The sequence below is a fragment of the Callithrix jacchus genome, chromosome 16, assembly GCF_049354715.1.
Source record: "Callithrix jacchus isolate 240 chromosome 16, calJac240_pri, whole genome shotgun sequence".
NCBI lineage: Eukaryota > Metazoa > Chordata > Mammalia > Primates > Cebidae > Callithrix > Callithrix jacchus.
Genome location: NC_133517.1, coordinates 32,758,441 through 32,779,439, shown reverse-complemented (window position 1 = coordinate 32,779,439; position 20,999 = coordinate 32,758,441). Strand labels below are relative to the sequence as shown.

The 20,999-nt window shown below is 34.8% G+C and overlaps 2 protein-coding genes across 12 annotated transcripts in view; both read right to left on the bottom strand.

Moving 5' to 3' along the window:
* Nucleotides 1-20,999, bottom strand: part of RAD54B (RAD54 homolog B) — a 105,622-nt gene that overhangs the window by 52,493 nt on the left and 32,130 nt on the right. For 3 of the 11 annotated variants that reach the window (XM_008982914.5, XM_035277417.3, XM_078352679.1), the window contains exon 4: nucleotides 6,052-10,927. The exons of the other annotated variants lie outside the window; for them this stretch is intronic. In XM_008982914.5, the coding sequence (XP_008981162.1) occupies nucleotides 10,878-10,927 (50 nt within the window). In that variant the 3' untranslated portion in view covers nucleotides 6,052-10,877. Of the gene's footprint in view, nucleotides 1-6,051; nucleotides 10,928-20,999 lie in introns of those variants that run through there. 11 annotated transcript variants of the gene reach the window in all.
* Nucleotides 6,052-15,464, bottom strand: FSBP (fibrinogen silencer binding protein). Its single transcript, XM_002759083.6, has 2 exons — nucleotides 15,015-15,464; nucleotides 6,052-10,927 (listed from the first exon to the last, which is right to left on the bottom strand). Exons 1-2 carry the CDS (start codon nucleotides 15,386-15,388, stop codon nucleotides 10,402-10,404), a joined length of 900 nt encoding a protein of 299 aa, XP_002759129.1. The 5' UTR covers nucleotides 15,389-15,464; the 3' UTR covers nucleotides 6,052-10,401.

Here is a 20,999-nt window from a genome sequence, read left to right as displayed (position 1 = left end):
TGTATGCCTCTGGCTTAAAATCCATTAGTCTTAGTAATCTTGAAGGAAGCATGCTATTTCCAGCCATAGCTGCTTTTACATGTCTTCTTCTAACGCACTTATCTAAATTAACTTCTACTCTCCATACAACTTAAATTTCCAATTGCCAAATTAGATCAACTCACCCTATTACCTCAACATTTATCTCAGTAATTCATTATGTAACAAAGTATTTAATGTCAGCCTTCCCCACTAACTTACAAAGTCCTGAGAGGAGGAGTCTGTTCTGATTTGTTTATTACCATACTCACAGAACAAGATACTTTTCAAACACTGCTATTTTGATTCTAGGTACATTTTGACTTAATGTTTATAAAAATATTTAATTAAAATACAATTATCAACCGGGCACAGTGGCTCATGCCTATAACCCCACCACTTTGGGAGGCTGAGGCAGGTGGATTACCTGAAGTCAGGAGTTTGAGACCACCCTGGCCAACATGGCAAAACCCCATCTGTACTAAAAATACAAAAATTAGCCAGGCATGATGGTGCATGCCTGTAGTATCAGCTACTTTTACAGCTGAGACAGGAGAATCACTTGAATCCAGGAGGCGGAGGTTGCAGTGATCCAAGAATGCACTACTGGCACTCCAGCCTGGGTGACAGAGATTTCACCTCAAAAAAAAAAATTTATATATATATATAATTATCAGTGGTACAGCTCTTTTAGAATTTTCCAGTTTTGCCAATTCTAAATCCAGTTTTACAATTTTCCAGAAAGGTTCCTCACACACAAAAATTATATATATATGTATATAATTGTTAGGGGTAGTTATTCTGGGACATAGCAAATTAGTCAATATTTTCTGTAATACAAATAGTTGAGATACAGGAGACTATGGTCCACTATCCCGTTCCCTTGTTGCCAATAATCTTGTTTCTACCTTTTGGAGCTATTCGCTCTTTCCAAATGGCCTATGTAATTTTAAAAATGGGACTAATTGTGAAAGAAAATATGTATATACATACACATGTATTTATCTTAAAATTCATTTTTATTAAGAGTTGCTTTAGAATACAATTCTGTACTCATTTCCATTTCTTTTTGCATTGCTAAAGAAATTTTTTTAATTAAAATACAAATCAACAGTCGCTCCGTTGATTTATTTTCACTGCTAAAGACCTGTTTTCTTCAGCAATTAATTTTTATTTTCATTGAGAAAGAACTGTTACCTTCAGGATCAATCATTTTCCAAGTAAACTTAATAACAAAGATTCATTAGTCACTTTTTTATGTACCATATTTCATTGATTAGTGAAAGCTTTTATGAACACGTTCTTTTATAACCATAATTTCTACCAAATACAGTTTTACTGAGTCAAATTTTACAGTTAAATATTATCAGATTGTATTAATCCAACAAGTTTTAGTAAAGAAAATTTACCAGTTTTTCGATAAATTTGTAGCTGTCATGGTTGATTATTTTTATTGTTTTACCAAGCCCAATCTTCCCAGATAAAGTTTTGAGTTTTTAGCATTAACAAAAGACAGAATGCTTCAGTCAATTTTTGAATTCTAAAAAATTTTGCTGGCCAGGTGGGGTGGCTCACACCTGTAATCCCAGCAAGGCGGGCGGATCATGAGGGAGATTAAGAGATGGAGCCATCCTGGCCAACATGGTGAAACCCCATCTCTACTAAAACTACAAACATTAGCTGGGCTTGCCTGTAGTCCCAGCTACTTGAGAGGCTGAGGCAGGAGAATTGCTTGAACGGGGGAGGTGGAGGTTGCAGTGAGCCAAGATCAAGCCACTGCAGTCCAGCCTGGCGCCTGGCGACAGAGCGAGACTCTGCCTCAAAAAAAAAAAAAAAAAATTGCTATGTGCAATTTTTGCCAATTTTAATTAGTTCTCTTTTTGTATTATTTCTACCAGTAGCAGTCACTGTGCATTGAATTAAAAACTGACAAAATATTTCTGCACTGTTAAAATTTGTTTCTCCGTTTTATATTAGGTTATCCAAGAGAAACCCTAAAGAGTGGGTAAAAAGAATGTCTTCAACAAAAGGCTGGGAAAAACATCCTGGAGTAAAATACTCTATTGTATTCCCAGGGTCTAAGAGAATGGCTGTTAGACTCTTAGACCCTAAAATCCAAGACTCTCCCTGCCAACACCCCACCAGCTCCCAGAAAAAAACACTGAACAAGATCATTAAATTCTGATAATTCAGAAATTATTTATAGTTAACTTTGAAACACATAAGATTCTCAGACTTAGATATACCCTTTTCTTTTGCAGAACAGCAGGAAGGCATGAACTATGGAGATAGACTGGCTAGGTTTGATTCTTAAGTCGACCTCTTCCTAACTCTGTGACCCTGGATAAGTTACTTAACTCCTTTGTGTCAGTTTATAAATCTATAAAATGAATATACTGCTACTACTTACTTCACAAACCTACTGTGAGGCAGGATTAGTGAATATATGTAAAACACTTATATCAGTATTTGCCAAATAGTAAGTGCTTCCTTAATGTTTACCTCCATCAACATTTCCCTTGTCCCTTTCCCAGTTACTCCCATTTTTAAAATTATGTAGGCCATACAGCAGGGAATGCAGAGGGCGAATAATTCCAAAAGGTAAAAACGAGATCATGGGAACATGAGATACTGGAACATAACCTCCTATATCTAGACTACTAGTATTACAGAAAATATTGACTAATTTGCTATGTCCCAGAATAACCACCCCTAACAATCCCATGCTATAATTTTAAACTGTAAACTGGGTTCTAATCTATTTCTCCTTGGCCCTATAATGCACTTGCCAAATCTATACCAAAACATGGTCAGCATAAACAAGAGACTTTAAGGCCTATCTGCAAGATTCATAAGGTGACTAGGCACACTGGCTCATACCTCCCAGCACTTTGGGAGACCAAGATGAGAGAATCACTTGAGCCCAGGAGCTTAAAACCAGCCTGGACAACACGGCAAAACTCTGTCTCTATAAAAAATACAAAAACTAGCTGGGTGTGGTAGCAAACACCTGTGGTTCCAGCCATTCAGAAAGTTGAAGCAGGCAGATTGCTTGAGCCCAGGAGGTTGAGAGACTGCAGTGAGCTGTAACTGTGTCACTGTACTCCTGCCTGGGTGACAAAGTAAGACCCCGTCTCAAAAAAAAAAAAAATTCCTAAAGGCAGGATGCTTAAAATCATGTCTTAATAAAGGGAAATAATGTCATTTAATATTATTAGTGGGCATTATCATTTTAATGAACAATTCCTAAGCATAGTCACTCTGGAGTTGAACGACTTAATGGTACATCCCATAAACCTAAAGCCTTTAATATTCTTTTTTTTTTTGAAATGAGGTCTTCAGGTTGGTCTCGAACTCCTGGACTCAAGCAATCCTCCCGCCTCAGCCTCACAGTGTTGAGACTACAGGCATGAGCCACTGCACCCAGCCTAATATTATTTTGTTTAACAATTCTAAATACACATATTGTTTTCAATGGCACAAATGAAATTCAAAATATCTCATGTAATCAAATTCAATAAAGAATGTGAATATTCTTGCAGATTATATGTTTTGAGTTTTAAAATTACCAAGACCTACCAAAATGTTTAAAATGTATTAACATATAACTTCAATATAAATTTGATTGAAACTTTTTATTACACTGAAAAGCATATAAACATTAATATAGAAATCCCTTCAAACTGATAATCAGTTTTCCTTATCTAGTAAGAGACTGAATGTCAAATAAGTATAAAGCAAACCTAGAAGACATTTCTTTGCATTAAACATCATTTTCAGAATTATGTTTTATAAGCATAGCAGAGACTATACACTTCATATCTACTCAATACCTCCTGTCAGAGCATATATGGAACTAGTACTAAGTGGGAAAAAGAACCAACAAACTACAATATTCTCAGATATCTAAATTACCTGCCCAGCATTTTGAATGCACTTAAATATTACGAGTTAATCATCAATTTCAATTTTGACATTCCAATCACTGAACATGCAAAGTTTTTTTGTTTTGAGACAAGATCTCGCTCTGTCGCCCAGCTAGAGTACAGTGGCGCAATCAGGGCTCACTGCAACCTCTACTTCCCAGGTTCAAGCAATTCTCCTGCCTCAGTTTCCTGAGGAGCTAGGATTACAGGTGCCCACCACCACACCTGGCTGATTTCTGTATTTTTAGTAGAGACAGGGTTTCACATGTTGGCCAAGCTAGTTTCAAACTTCTGGCCTCAAGCGAGATCCACCTGCATAAGCTTCCCAAAGTGCTGGGATTACAGGTGTGAGTCACTATGCTCAACCTTTTGCAAATATTAGAGAAAAAATAAAAATGAAAATTCTCATACCCTGTTGATAGAAGTGTAAAATGATATAATCACGTTAGAAAATGTCTGGCAGTATCTTAAAGGTTAAATCTATATGGTTCCCTAATCTAGTATTATGCCCATGAAAAAACTACACAAGAATATTCATAGAATCTTTATACATAATAGCCAAAGTCTGGAAAGTCCATCAAAAGATAATGGATAAATAGTGTGGTATATTTATATAATGGAATACTGCTCAGCAACAGAAAGCAATGAGTACTAATAGAAGGATGGATGAACATGGATAAAGATTAAAAACACTAAGTTAAAAAAAAAACAGAAACAAAGTATGCGTACTGTATGATTCCAAGTATATGAAGTTCTAGAATGGGCAAAACTTATCTATAATTTTTTTCAAATTAAGACAGTGATTGCCTGACATGCTAGAAGACTGATTAGAAGCAGGCAAGAGAGAACTTTCTGAAGTGATGTTTTAAATCTTGATAGAGGTTTGAGCTACACAGTTGTAGATCAAAACTCACCAAATAGTATATTTTAAATTTGTGCATTTCACTGTATGCAAATCTTACCTAAAAAACACACATGCACAAATAAATACTGAACTCTAGTAATACTCATGCTGAAGTACTTAGACGTAAATTATTCTAATTCTACAACTTGTTTTGAAGTTAACATTTTTCCCTTAAAAAAAAAGAATTGGACAGATAAATATGTGATAAAACAAATATAGCAAAACATTAATTCCAGAATCTACATGATAGGTATATGAGTATTTACTATAACTGTCTTTTAACTTTTTCTGTATGTTTGAAGAGTTTCTTAATAAAATGTTAGGGGGGAAAAAACTTTATAAAAAAGGTGAGTTCACATATAAATTTTAAAACACAAAAGACCTGCTAGCAAAGTGTAATTTTAATTATATATCCTTTTAGTTTAAGTTGTCTGGACTGACATGAGTGGTATTTTTCTTTTCTTTTTTTTGAGACGGAGTCTCACTCTGTCACCAGGCTGGAGTGCAGTGGAGAGATCTTGGCTCACTGCAACCTCCGCCTCCTGGGTTCAAGTGATTCTCCTGCCTCCCGAGTAGCTGAGTCTACAGGCACGCATCACTGTGCCCAGCTGATTTTTTGTATTTTAGTAAAGACAGGGTTTCACCATGTTGTCCAGGATGGCCTCGATCTCTTGACCTGTGATCCACCTACCCTGCCCTCCCAAAGTGCTGGGATTACAGGCGTAAGCCTCCATGCCCAGTGGTATTTTTATTTTTATGTACTCATTTATTTTGCTTTCCACTATTACAAAGCAATTGGAAACTAAAAATAATATCCTCAAATTATAACTACTAGCTTTAATCAATATAAAAGATATATAAAAATATATTGAACAGTTTCTCAAAATTGTATACAAAGATTTTGCATGACTGTTAATGTTTAATAAGGTTGCTTATTCTAAAAAGTTACTCTTTTGTTTAAGTATGCAACCATATTTCATCTAATTAAAGTATTTACAATAAAATTCACCATCAAATATTTGATTTTGAGAAGCTGTGGATCTTAACATTTGAAAAAAAATGAAATGTGATATTTAAATACGGTACATTGGGCATCTATGATAATTGTCTAAATAAATGTATTTCAATTATGCCTCATCAAAAAATGTTATCGCTACAGTACTGAATTATTTGTCTTAACGGCACACAAAAGAAGTACACGAATCAGTACAAAGTATTATCTTGTATTTAAAAGAACATGTGTTAACAAGGCATTTAACCATCATCATCTACAGTATATATTAAACACAATTTATTACACTCTAAGTTATTTAAACATGTGTATTTAAAATTTGACATTACTCTAAAAGAAGGCACATAAAAAAACTCATATTTTAAACATTTTCACCTAAGTAAAGATAGAACAGGGTAGAGTGACTCCTTTAAAAAAATGAAATAACACCAAGTTGATATCTTCTTCATCATACAAAAAAGAAAAATACTTAATTTGACTATTTTAAGAAATATGGCATTCGTTAGAAATGAGTTTCATTGACTTTTCTTAGGATGTCATTACAAATCATAGCTAGTTTAGAAAATCATAAGTTGTAACAACATATCCATTTACATTCATATAGATAAGAGAAAGACAGGAAAGTGGCTATCTACTATCTGAATTACTAATGTATTAGATGAAATAATCTATTTATTTAGTATATTTCTCAAATGTAATATATTTCTACAGAACCAAGTCTACATTTAAAAAAAACCACTGTTCTCTGTGTTCACCCAGCATTACATTTTGTAATTAAAGCTCATGGCCCCCAAACAAGTGTCTATGGTATGCAGGATGTCTCGCGGCTTAAGTTATAGTCATCCCTCAGTATCCAAGTGGGATTGGTTCTAGGACGCCCTCTACCCCATCAAGATCCACAGATACTCAAGTCCCTTATATAAAATGTTTGTATTCACATACACTTTACACACATCCTTCCATATACTTTAAGTCATCTCTAGATTACTTACAATGCCTAATACAATGTAAATGCTACAAAAATAGTTATGCAGGATGGTGAGCCCCAAAATTGGCAGTTAGCCCAACTCCTATCTCAGTTATGCTGTATTTTTAAATTCTGTATTACTTTTTTATTGTTAATTTTTCTTTTGCTTCAATATTTTCAATCCATAGTGGTTCAATCTGCAGATGTGAAACCTGCAGATAAAGAGCCAAGTGTATATTCCATTGATAGTAGCAAAATTTCCCCTTAATGAAACTCGTCCTCAACAAAAACTGCTAATGTTTTTGCTAATGTAAGTAGTCCCCAAACTCGAAAAAGTCTCAATGTGAGAAAGAAGGAAAAAAAAAGGTTTGGTTCCAAATTACCCTAAGATACTCTGTAAGACAATAAACAGCCTCCAAAAAGGATTATATGGTCAAATAAATAATTTTCTTTGTACAGGAATTCTCATAAACTATATACTATGCTAAACATGGTTGTACAAGGGAAGGTAGACAATGAGCAGAATTAAATGCATTTAAACTTTTGCAAATAACAAGATTGCCGGGCACAGTGGCTCACGCCTATAATCCCAGCACTTTGGGAGGCCGAGGTGGGTGGATCACGAGGTCAAGAGATCGAGACCATCCTGGTCAACATAGTGAAACGCCGTCTCTATTAAAAATACAAAAATTAGCTGGGCATGGTGGTGTGCGCCTGTAGTCCCAGCTACTCGGGAGGCTGAGGCAGGAGAATTGCTTGAACCCAGGAGGCAGAGGTTGCGGTGAGCTGAGATCATGCCATTGCACTCCAGTCTGGGTAACAAGAGCGAAACTCCGTCTCAAAAAAAAAAAATTAAACAAGATTGACTGGGAGAAAAAAAGATTGACTTGGAAAAATTGCTGCAGTAAACTCAGAGTGTGATTCTGGTGTTTAAAATTATGTACAAATAGGTTTCTTACTGTATATAGCCCCTAAATGCTAATGAATTGTGTCATCTAACACACTAAAGAAAAAGCAATCTGAATGCTGGAGAAAAATATGATTGTAGCAGACTGTGTTTATGCTATTTTATGGTCAGCAAAGGAATTTTCAAGGGCAATTTTGTGTATACATAATTTTTACTTTTCACAATTATTTCAGAACTTAACCACCAAAAAAAGATGTCTTTTCTAGAAACATCTCATAGAATTAATGTTCCACAGAACACACTTGGGAAAACTCTGATTTGCTGTACAAAGCCAACATTCAAATCGAACATTCCATTATCAATTCATGCTGAAACTGTAAAGTGAATTACATCTCATATATCTGCTTTCAATAATTTCAAAAAATAAAGCTTACTAATGCAAAGATGTATTTACTATAATTATACTGTGAAACATTACCTCAAATTGAGAATTACAAAATTCATTAGACTCAAAGAGATGTCATAGCACAGATTAAAGAGAAAAGGTAACATTGTCAAAATGATATGCCACATTATATATTCAGGACATCTTTATAATTAAAAAGTTAACTCTACCAAGCATAAAACACCTTCGTTTTAATCCAACCAATGAAATTAAGCAGTCAACATGCTAAAATAGTACCTTAAGAGTTCATTTTATATTTTTTTCTATTTCTATAGCCATGACTTAAATTTCTGATTTAAGTTCCTCTCAATACCTGTCTTTAAATGCCACTTCTCCTAAATCACAACTATAATCAAATGAGTCCCCTAATACAAAGCCTTCAATGGCTCCCCATTGTATAATCAGTTAAGTTTCACTCATTATAAATAGTATTTAATGTAATTCATAATATGGTACCAACTACCATCCAAATTTATATCCCTCAGTTCACTTTCAACTGTTCTTCAACAAAAATTTTGAGACTAGTATGATTTAGGCACCAAGTGAGATTCTAAAATACTCTGTTTCACTGGTTCCCAAACTTTAGCATGCATCAGAATCTCTAGACGGTTTATTAAAGATATTGCTGACCCCACCCTCAAGGTTTCTAATTCAGCTCTAATTGGAATTATATTTCTAACAAGTTCTCAAGTGATGCTGATACTGCTGGTCAGGACCCATACTTGGAAAACTATTGCTCTACTCCAAAGGCCACAAAGTGGAAGCCCAATGGTTCAATGAGGCCCACTCACATGTTGGCTATATAATGTCTTGAAAGCATGAGTTATTTGCAAACATTTTAAAATTGGAAAATTCTGCGTTAAACCAATGTAGATTTCTGGTTTTCTCCCACATGTGAAAATTGTGCTGGAGCTAAACAGCAACTATCCTACCTAGTCCAGGGAGATGTCCCTCCTAGTCCAGGATACCACAATCCAAACTCTCTCTACACTCACTTAAAATCACTGGCTTAGCACTGCATTTGTGCTTATACACCCAATCCACTTTTTCCCATTTCCTTGTCTTTCTTCCAGCTTCTCACTCTGACTTCAAACACCCATGTTCCTTCACTGCTGAAATTCCACCTACCTCATTCTAAAACTTGGCTTAAAAATTCTTTCTCAACAGAACCCCAGCAAAAATAGAAATTCTTAAGTAAATACTTATTAGATATTTAATATAAATTTAATATATGTGCTTTAAGAATCAAGGTTTTATTTCCACAAATACTAAAATGACAATACTTAAAAAAACATAAAATTTTAATTTCGTTCATTCTGATTTTTGCTGTGAAAGAAATTTTTTCCAGAACAGGACATTTAAAATGAATTAAGATAAGTCTTTAATCGCATAGCCAAAATATATAATAGCATCAATGGAATACCTTATCTATTTTGCTGGGCCGAAAATAGAGAGAGAATGGGGTAATTGATACAAGTTTCCTGATTTCACAACCTAACAATCTTAAAAAGCAATTCTAATGAAACAAATGCTTCTAGTATTTAAATCTAGAGAATATTTTTAAGGATATTTACTTCTATCAAACAGTGGGAGGAAAATTACACAAAGAAAAACTAAGTTCTCGTCCCTGCTCTGCCATAAATAGCTTTGTTACCCAAAGTAAATCACTGAGTTCTCCCTGGACTTCTGTTTCATCACCTCTAAAGTGCGGAGGCAGAAAAAGTGTTCTCCAAATATCTTGAAATTCCATCTCTAAAATCCTAGGATTTACTCCTTCAAAAGATAAAAGCATAAAAAGCAATATCATACAGACAAGCTTCTTGGTATTAGGTTAGTACAGCTTCTAAATTAGACTAACTTAAAAATCTTTAACTACAGTTTTCAAAGTTCTAACTAAAAATGTTGAAGACTCAGAACTTTGAAAGAATAAGTGTTTGTCGTATTTGTGTACATCTTAGTGATCAGAATAAAATATCTTTTGTAAGGTCAACAAACTCAGAAAAAAAAAAGAAGACAATAAAAACTATAACCATGCCAATCAATCAGTAAATTTTAATATCTCAAAATAAAATAATTAGAAAATTATATCGAAAAAGTTTTTCCATAATAGGGATTAACAACATTTTTTAAAAGCATGTATTCTGTTTCAGGATACTCCCAAATTAAAGTAATTTGGCCAAAATCAAAATTATCCAATGCAAGATTGATTTAAAAAAAAAATCTTAGAGACTGTTATATTCAGGTAGATCATGCCGTAAGCGAATTGCTTTCAGCTTCTCCACTTCAATTTTTGCTCTTAGTAGTTCTTCCTCTAGCTGCTGCCTTCTTTTCAATCCATCCCTCTTCTCCTGAACATACAATCCAAAATTTTTCTGATTTTCTAAAATTATCTGATGCTCCTCTTTCAACATTTGCAGGATCTGAGGATCATACCCTAATAGTGACCTAACGTGTTCGCCACTCTCATGCCGAAAAAAATCATCTCTCCTTGGAATAGAAGATGGAGACGATGTCATTCTCATATCAACAGAGGAAAGTGAAGGTGACAAGGATCTCTCCATAACATGTACTAATTCATGTTCTTCTCTTTGCTCTAAAGTATCACTTTGTTGAGAATTTAAAACCAGTGGAGGAGGTGGTTTAATGTCTTCTTCTTGCTTCACCTCCACTGTAATGGCAACAGGATGGTGATCCAACATTACCTGTAGTGAACTGGTACCAGCCTGTGCCTCCTCATCCAAGTTTGCACTATAGCACACAAAAAAGCATTATAACATGTAAATCAAATGAAGAAAAAGTATATTTATAGCATAATTTTATATTTAATATACATTAAATTATAAAGTTTTAAAACTACAAAGTTATGAAACCAAAAAAAAACTTAACACTTGAAATACCCTAAAGTGACTAAGATTGGGATTTCAATAATATATACTTATAGGTCTCCCCCATCCTTAACTTTAAAATTGTGCTCTTATAGAGGCAGGAAATTACAAATATTACACAAGGCCAATGAAGAAAATAAAAAAGAAAAGCCAGTTTTAACATTGTCAAATAGACATCTATTTTCCCCACAACCCTGAGGTTCTCAAATGGCATAAAGAGTCATTTAATGCATTCTCAGTCTTACTATCCCCAGACCTTAACCCTCGATCTCCTATTCTGCTCTCCTGGACTGATCTTAAAACCACCAAGGCCCATAACTCCTAGGACGACAGTGAAAGGCCATCTACGGGAGATACTGATTTCTGCATTTGCCCAAAAAAATAAAACATAAAGACTGTGTATATCCTAACTTTCTTATTTCAGATGCAATGGCACTTCCCTTTTACCTATCCTGAACCAGATGACTCAGGTGCTCTTTAAGTCTTTCAATCGGGGCTGGGCCCGGTGGCTCAAGCCTGTAATCCCAGCACTTTGGGAGGCCAAGGCGGGTGGATCACGAGGTCAAGAGTTCGAGACCATCCTGGTCAACATGGTGAAACCCCGTCTCTACTAAAAATACAAAAAAATTAGCTGGGCATGGTGGCGCGTGCCTGTAATCCCAGTTACTCGGGAGGCTGAGGCAGAGATTTGCCTGAACCCAGGAGGCAGAGGTTGCAGTGAGCCGAGATCGCGCCATTGCACTCCAGCCTGGGTAACAAGAGCGAAACTCCATCTCAAAAAAAAAAAAAAAAAGGCTTTCAATCACTGTTCAGGCAAAGTTCACAACAGCAACAGTTTTAATCCACCACTGCAAACTGAGTACCTAGTAGGTCCTGTACTTAGAACCTAGTAGATGCTCATTATATGTTGAATGACTGAAAATACAAATTAAATGATTTTTAATAAAATATTTTTAAAAGCCTATACACATATATTAAAGGTTTATTACATTTACAATTGATTTCCACCAAATATGCATTTTAATGGAGACAACTACAGCTTCAGCATAAACTTCAACATACCAAGTTATATTATAAATGCAATAAACCTTAAAATTCTGTTTTTTAAACATAATTTTATGTATAACATGAAGCTGTGAATTATGAATATCTGCTCCTTGAGGTTTCTTTTTTTAAATTATGCTTCTGCCTAACTAAACATAAAAGGTAGAGGGAAATGAGATTATTGAACATCAATGGAAATATTTATTTAATATTATATGGAGATTTTACAAATGATAAGAAACATAATTAAAAGAATATTTTATATACGAATAATTAAAATGCTGGAACAAGTTCAAGTAGAATGCATGGAGAAAGATTAAAACTACCCATATGTCACTTACTAATGGCATTAAATTGCCAGAAATATCAGATATTTATCTAAGAGACAAAATGAAACACATATATAGTATATAATGAAAAATCTATCGGTAGATTACATAAATTCATTTTTGTTCTTGTCCCTATTTGTGTTATTTTATGATTTCCAAAAGCAAAACAATTAATTATAAATGTAATTCAAAGTAGCAAAATCTGCTTCTATTATTAATAGCTCTGCTAAAACCTACAATGGGAAAAGGTTAAAACTGCATATGAAAAGGAAGTTTTTAAAACCACCTAATTACTATTTCAAATTAGCATGTACAATAGACTATAAACATAGACATTATACTCTCAAGTAAATTAAAAACATGCCTTATATCTGGAACATTCCATTTCAGCTAACACATTACAACTAAGGCATAACAATGTAAAAAAGGAGGAAAGAAAACTTTAGAGCAGGTCACAGAAATGACAGAGAAGAACTTGAGAATCAGAACTTTGAAGATCAGTTTACAAAAACACAAAATATAAACTGATATTAGGGAAAGGTAAAAATAAAGACATAAGGCAATGTGACTTACAGAAATAAATAGCCTTACAAAACAGGTATATGTTTTTAAGTATGTCAATGCAAACACTAGTATTTTCCTTATTAAAAAGGGAGAGTTTGGTAAGATTAACAGGCATATTTATATAGAAGTATAGTCAAGATTATAGAATAATTTTAAACTTCTGAGATTAAGATTCAAGGACCATGTCAAAAAAATATAAGCACATTAAAGAAATAAGCTAATATGGAGAAAATGTCAATGCAGACACACTAACATAAGAATTTAAGAGGCATGTTTCTTACATTCTTCCCTTTAAAATCTAAGAAATTGGTATTATTTAAGCCATAGGTATAGAAATACACAAATCAACTCATTTTTATCACAGAAATATTGATGTTCCAAAATATTTTGTTTGTGTGTGTGTGTGTGTGTGTGTGTGAATATTGTATACATACACACAAAAATGGTCAAAATGTAACCAAATACTTGTATATTTATATACTCACTGTAATTCTCTTCTATACTCACTGTATTTTTTAAATATGCAACTAATTAAAATTAGTTTCTCCATGTATTTTCAAATTATAAAAATTTATACCTACTAGCCAAAAGGTACAGTTTTATACCTGCAGTGCAAAAAACACTTTTCTCTATGGTTCAAGGGAGAGAAAATAAACATAAGCAGCACAGCATAAAACAATTTTACTGTGTAGCTTTCTGGATATCCAGCTATTGGGATTTCATCATTTGTCATCACAGTGAACATTTTAAGCAGTGGCCCCAAGAATTAATCCACTGTGTATTCATGTCCTGGATTCCCACTGGTGATATTTTTTACTGTGCTATCAAGTAGAAATAAGCTACTGCTTATTATCTGGTAAGAAGCTTGGCTCAAAAATACTTTCCTAGTAAATTACCAAAATAATATATACACTTGGCTACAAAGTGTTTTTTTCTGTTTCTCTCCTAATTTCAAAGGAATTTCACAATAATCAATAATTTGCTTATATAATGCCTCTCCCACCAACAGAAAAGCACATTGTGTAAAGCTTTGTTTGAAAGCCCCCTCAAACTAACAAGGAGTTTACAATTTGTTTAAATTATCCTGAATGGTTCAGAATAAGAATGTAGCTGCCATTTTTATATTTTGCCAGAGGTTACAATCCAAATTAGTGGCAAGATAATAGTTTTGAAAATTCCAAGGCAAATAGTTACATAGAACACAAGTTTAACCAAAAAATTGCTTCTAACTCTAAAAAAACCCAGTTGCTCTTAGGAGTATTTTAAAATTCATAATTTGATATCCTTGCAAAACAGTAAGAGAAAGCTTACTCTTTCCTATATGACCCAAGATCAAAGTGAAACTAGACCATTAAGGAATAAAAAGAACAAAAACTTTAAATTTTATTAAGTAAACTGAATACCTAATTAGGCATTAACTCCCTTTAGTTGCGTTCATCTTTATTTTAAATGTGTTAGAAAAATAATTTAAACTGTCTTTATATATACAATCATGCCATTAACAAGTTTACTTATTGATTTTAGTTCTATTTGTTAGTTAATGCATATTCAATAAGTGTAGACAATGACAATTCATAAAAAAGCAAAGGTTCCATTTCTCTAGAAACTGCTAACCTTATATAAATATTATATAAAATTAAAAATTCCAGTGAAATGTAATCTTAAATTTAAAAAAAAGTATCTCTCAGAAGCAAATTAAATAATTTAATTTTAAAGCTTAAAAAGTTTATGAAGTGATGTCACAAATTTCATCCCACTTACTCCTCCCTAACCTTTACTTTTAGAAACTACAGGGGGGATGAGGGAGGGGAAGACAGTTAAAAAGTAGCTTAAATGCAACAGAAAAATTCCTTATAGCCTCACTTTTCTCTTTTTAAAAAATGCAAAACAAAGACACTATTCATTGCTCCCGTTGTGGGGATGCTTACTATGCATATCTCTGTCACAACTAAGCCAAAGCCCAATGGATAGGAGGCGCCATAATTTTCCATAACAAAATAAAATAAAGCTTACCTTTGTATGTGGTTCCTGTCTCTTACCAGGCAAAAACTGGAAATCTGGGGAATCATCTCCATAACTTTCTTGGTTGGCTCAGAAATATTGCTTTTAAAATCTGATTGGGTCTCTTTTTGCTGCAATAGCTCCTGTTTGGCATATTCTTTGAGCCTTTTGTAAAGGGTGCGTAGGCCTTGTGCTGTTCGAGGAGGGCGATCTACTCCAATTGCATTATAGTTAACTGCTATGATATCCCAACATCTATTCTTTTCCACTATTACTGAATGTTTATTAGTGTGTTCTTCGAGAATTTTCACATATGGCTTCACAAGCTTTAGCAAATCAAGCTTTTCAGATAAGGTAAAATTGGAAGATCTAGCCTTTCCTACCATTGTTCTTTTCAAATTAAGTAGGCAGTTTCCGAAACCACCATGCAGCCTTCAGCTCTGCTCAGCTCTTTTCACAAACAGAAAAAGATCAGGCTTAACTAGGCTAGCCTCATTTAGGCCCACGCCTACAGGGGAGGGTTTATTAAAATTCCTCCAGCTTAAGCTGACGCAGGTTCAGGAAATCTGCTTAAGCCAAGCCTGACCTACATAAAGCTTCTCACTGAAGAAGACAGGAAGGCACAAGCAAAACACACTTGTGTATAAAGGGAACAGCTCGAGACAGGATTTAATACACAAAGGTCTAGAGATAAGCATGGAACACAGCTAAAAATTAGCTAATTTAGTGAGAATATCAAATTTCACACATGTATGCCTAGCTGACAGACTGAACTGCATTGCAGTATCACTTTAATAAAAACAAAAGAGGAACAGTTTTGTGCTATTTATTTACAAATCCAGTAGACAGAAAACCAAAAGATATGAGTAGTGAATGTAGTAATTCCTAACAGAGCCTCTCATCACTGTTTCTGAGCTGAGTGTTCTCCCTTACAAAATCTGCATAATGCTGGACCTGCTGTCAATCAGGAATTGCATATCCACTAGCTAGTTAGGTTACACCCAGACCCAGACTCCACAGTAAAGCTAAGCTTCTCCTTCATTTTACAGTCTACATTAGCCTCTGCATATTTTTTTCAGTTAAGAAGAAATTTTTCCAGAACACCCAATCTAAAAAGCAGGTAAAAATCATATTTTTAAAGCAATGGATTATTCTAGCTGTAATGTATGTGAATATGCTAGCCTGCCTTATCATGTGTAAAAAATCACTATTCATGGTGAGAAACAGTATAATCACGCCTTAAGACTCCACACACGAAATCGAATTTGCTATTATAACAGAGCCAGATTTTTTATTTAGCTATATTCACACAGTTTGGACTATGAAAGGAAACAGCTAGTCTCGTCATTTTCAAGGCCACCAGTTTCAGTGCTTAGAATATCTTTGTTAACCCCAGTATGAAAATACATGATACATAATAATGTAAGTAAGACAAGCCTATTTTTCTCACAATATATATGTTTTTTCCAGATAGGGGAATAAATCAGAACATATTTGAACATAGTTCTATCCAATCAAACTATTACTGAACAACTGTGATAGTATTAAAAGGTGGGGAAATAAATTTTTTAATTACTGACCACGTATAAAAATGCTCCCAGGCACTGTGTAAGAAATCAAGTCAATCTAGATACAGCACCTATCCAGGGAACTGTAGTTCTACAGAAATGCTATAAATTCTCAATTATCTTGTTTTTCATTCTTTTAACAATGGAGAAGCAAATTAAATTGAGCTCTCACCTTGAGCCAGATACTGTGTTAGAAGCTTTAAATGTATCATCTTTCAGAAAACCAGTGAAAGACTGCTGGATGTCCTGTGGAACGCTAGGTGTTGTCTGGTATACCCCACTGAGTAATTTGATTCTATAATAGTTCTTTCCTTTCATTGTCTTTGAGCAGTTTTACAGCTCTGTAAATTGTAGAAATCAGCAATGCAAATGATTCTTGTCCATAGAGATGCAAAAAGAAAATTGACCTGCCCCAACAACTGGACCACAGGTACTCAAAATCATACTAGCATTTCTAGCATTTTCTGAGCTTTCACAACATTAAAAGAGAACCAAAGAAAGAACACAAGGTATGTATTTTATTTAATTATTTTGTTATTTTCTGAAGAAATACAAGTATTACGTTAAGATGAATAAAATACTACTAAAATATGAAAAATGTTCAATCTCATTAGCTATCAAGGAAATGTATACTAAAAATGATTTTCATTCATAGATTGGCAAAATTTTTTAAGACTTAAAATGCCATGAGTTAAGGCCAGGCTCAGTGGCACATGGGCCTATAATCCCACAGTTTTGAGAGGCCAAGGATCACTTGAGCACAGGAGTTCAAAACCATCCTGGGCAACATGGAGAAACCCCATGTCTACTAAAAATACAAAAATTAGCCAGGTATGGTGGCATGTGCCTGTAGTCCCAGCTACTCGGTAACCTGAGGTGGAAAGATCACTGGAGCCCAAGAGGTTAAGGCTGCAGTGAGCCATGATCATACAACTGCACTCCAGCCTGGATGACAGAGCCTAAAAAGAAAAAAAAGAAAGAAAAGGAAAGGAAAAAAATGCCAAGAGTGGATAAGGATACAAGGGAAGGAGTACTCTTCTGTACTGTTGAAGGGAGTGTAAAATGACATTTTGGATAGTGATCTGGGAGTATCAGTAGATACTGATATTTTACATGACTAAGAAATCTTCTAAAACTGTAGTAATTTTATGTCTCAGAATCTACCCTAGAAAAATACTCAAAATGCACACAGGAGCAATGAAGCATTCTATGTAGTTGCATAGAGTGAAAGCAATCTAAAAGCACAGCAGTTGCAGTTAAAATCATACAACACATCCTTATGGATTACTCCAAGCAGCATTAAATCAAAGAAGATTATAATGTATTTGAATATATCGTGCTGTTGATGAGAAAAGTCAAACTCTGTATAAAATATTTTCAGCGATTTATTCTGAGCCAAATAACCATGACCGTGGCCCATGACACAGCCCTCAGGAAGCCTTGAGAACATGTGCCAAGGTGGTCAGGGTATAGCTTAATTTTATATATTATATATATGTATTTATATATTTTATATATATTATAGATTTATATATTTTAGGGAGGCCTGAGACATCAACCAAATACATTTAAGAAATACATTGGTTTGGTTCAGAAAAGCAGGTCAACTCAAAGTGGTGAAGGATGCAGGGGGGTTCCAGGATATAAACATTTTCTGGTTTACAATTAGTTGAGTTTTTCTGAAGACCTGGGATCAATAGAAAGGAAATGTATGTTCAGGTTAAGACAAAGGATTGTGGAGACTAAGTTTTATTGTGAAGAGGAAGCTCTCAGATAGCAGACCTCAGAGAGAACAGGTTGTAAAATATTTCTTATCGGACCTAAAAAGGTGCCTGGATCTGGAAAGGAAGGAAGGAAAACAAGGGGAAAGTAGATTCTATATAGAATGTGGATTTTTTTCCCATAAGGGAAGGCTTTGCAGGGACATTTCAAGATATGGCAGAGAAACATGTTTTGGGGTAAAATATTTTTATTTTCTTCCATGTTATCCCAGAGTCAGACTGAAAAGTCATGATATACAGAGTTAAATAAAACCCATCTGATGAGAATTTATGGTTTATAAGGGCATGACTCCTTAGATAGGAATTTGAGCAAGATTTTAAAAAATCAGAGCTTAATCCCCAATGCAGACAGCACAAATTAGTGATAACCTATGTAAACTATAATTGATGATTAACCTGAAATATTTATTACTGTTTTGATTATATTATAATAAAATTATCTTTCTAGATTAACACAGAATGGACAAGTTTTTAATTTAAAAAGAAAGTATACTACTGATGCAGAATTGAGTGGAAAACACTGTGCAGGACTTTCTAAAGCAGACTACAAGAAGTGTCATGGATATAGCTGTCAAAAACATTAAAAATATGTGTGCAAATGCTATGAATCACTTCCAGTTTATGGAACTGGTAAAATAAATTGAATGACTTTTTTGTTCTATGCCAATGCTCACTGGCGTAGTCACAGAGTTTTATGGAGCTGTCTGAGAGTAAAAAACTTAACCTGTTTTTCCTCTGCTCTCACACCACAACAATCACCACGGAAGACTTGTGCAACCAAATATGTGGCAGTTTCTCCCCACACACCAAGCAAGAAATAAGTTCTTCAATGGAGAGTAGCTGGGTGTCCTCCAACTCAACTCCAACACTATCTACCAGGATATAGTGTTAGATCTCACATGTTGAGGGCTCAGTACCACAAACCCCATAGCCCCACCAGTCACAAGTCTGGGCCTCCAGAACAGCTGATAGAAAAGCTTTAAGTTGGGGCTCTGACAATCGCCTCTGGGTTCTATGAGTTTGCTAGAGTGGCCACAGAACTCCAGAAACATGTTTACCAGTTTATTATAAAGGATATTACAAAGGATACAAATGAACAGCTGGATGTAAGAGATGCATAGGGTGAGTTATGGTGGAAGAAACACAGTTTCCATGCCCACTCCAGGCACAACCTTCCAGAAACCTCCACTTGTTCAGTCATCTAGAAGTTCTCCAAACACAGGGCTTTTGGGTTTTTTATGAAAGCCTCATTACCTTGGCATGATTGATTAAATCACTGGCCACTGGTGATCAATTTAACACTCAGCCTCTCTTCTCTCCCCAGAGATGGGGTGAGGCTGAAAGTTCCACCCCTCTAATGGTGCCTTGGTCTTCAGGTAAACAACCCGCATCCTGAAACTACATAGGGGCCATCAGCCATCAATCAATCACTAGCACACAAACAGGCATTACTGTGGAGGTTCTAAGGATTTCAGGAGTTGTATGCCAAGGAAATGGAGTCGAAGACCAAATATGTATTTCACAATATCGTATGATTAACTTCAGTTGGAGATTTTTGTGAAACAAAATGCTTATAAAACAATAAACAAAGGCAAAAAAAAAAAAATCAGCCTAAGTGTCTATCAACAGATGAACAGAAAATGAATTGCACATGCAAAATGGAATATTATTAATATTATTTGGTTATAAAAAATGAAATCCTGTCATTTGCAAAAACATGGATGGAACTGGAGGTCATTATGTTAAGTGAAATAAGGCAAGCACAGAAAGACAAATGCCGTATGGTCTCACTCCTATGTGGGAGCTAAACGGGTGAATCTCGTGGAAGTAGAGACTTGATTAGTGGTTACCAGAGGCTGGGAAGGAGAGGTGGGGATTAAGAGAGGTTGGTTAATGGGTACAAAACTACAGTTAAACAGAAAGAATAAGATCTAGTGTTTAATAACATAGTAGGATGACTATAGTTAACAACAGTTTATTGTATAGTTTAAAACAGAAGAATTGGCATGTTCCCAACATAAAAAAATGTTTGAGGTGATGGCTGTCCTAATACTCTAGTCAAAGACAATAAAATCTTGGGACCCCAAACTCATTATACCAAAGAGAACATTAAACCTAGAAAATGAGTCATGCAACACTGCCTTTCCTTCCTCCTGTTTCCCTTCATAGCTATAATTTCACAACCCTGTGTCATAGCATTACATGTTAAATCAGGGTCCCACAATGGCAAAAGGACATATACCTCCCTCACAAATTTCTCACAAGAAAATGCCTTCCTAGTCACTAAAACCTTTCAGGATACATATCCCCCTATAAAACCAGTACATGCCAGTTGTAACCTTCCATGTGCAACCTAAGTTTGATTCTTAAAACTGAGTTCTGTTAAATCTCACACTGACAATGTCAATTACAACCTTACCTTCCCAGGTACAGAACAGGGACAAGACAAAAAAAATCACTCCTTCAATCATGTCTTTTGCAGGGACATGGATGGAGTTGGCAGCTATTATCCTCAGCAAACTAACTGCAGGAACAGAAGACTGAATACTGCGTGTTCTCACAAGCGGGAGCTGAATGATGAGAACACATGGACACACCGAGGGGAACACACACTGGGGCCTATAGGGGTGCTGAGGAGAGCATCAGGA

Coding starts and splice junctions, on each gene's coding strand:
- FSBP (XM_002759083.6), bottom strand. CDS start 15,388: ATGGTAGGAAAGGCTAGATCTTCCAATTTTACCTTATCTGAAAAGCTT. Junction 10,928..15,014: donor GACAGGAACCACATACAAAG/GTAAGCTTTATT, acceptor TGTGTGCTATAG/TGCAAACTTGGATGAGGAGG.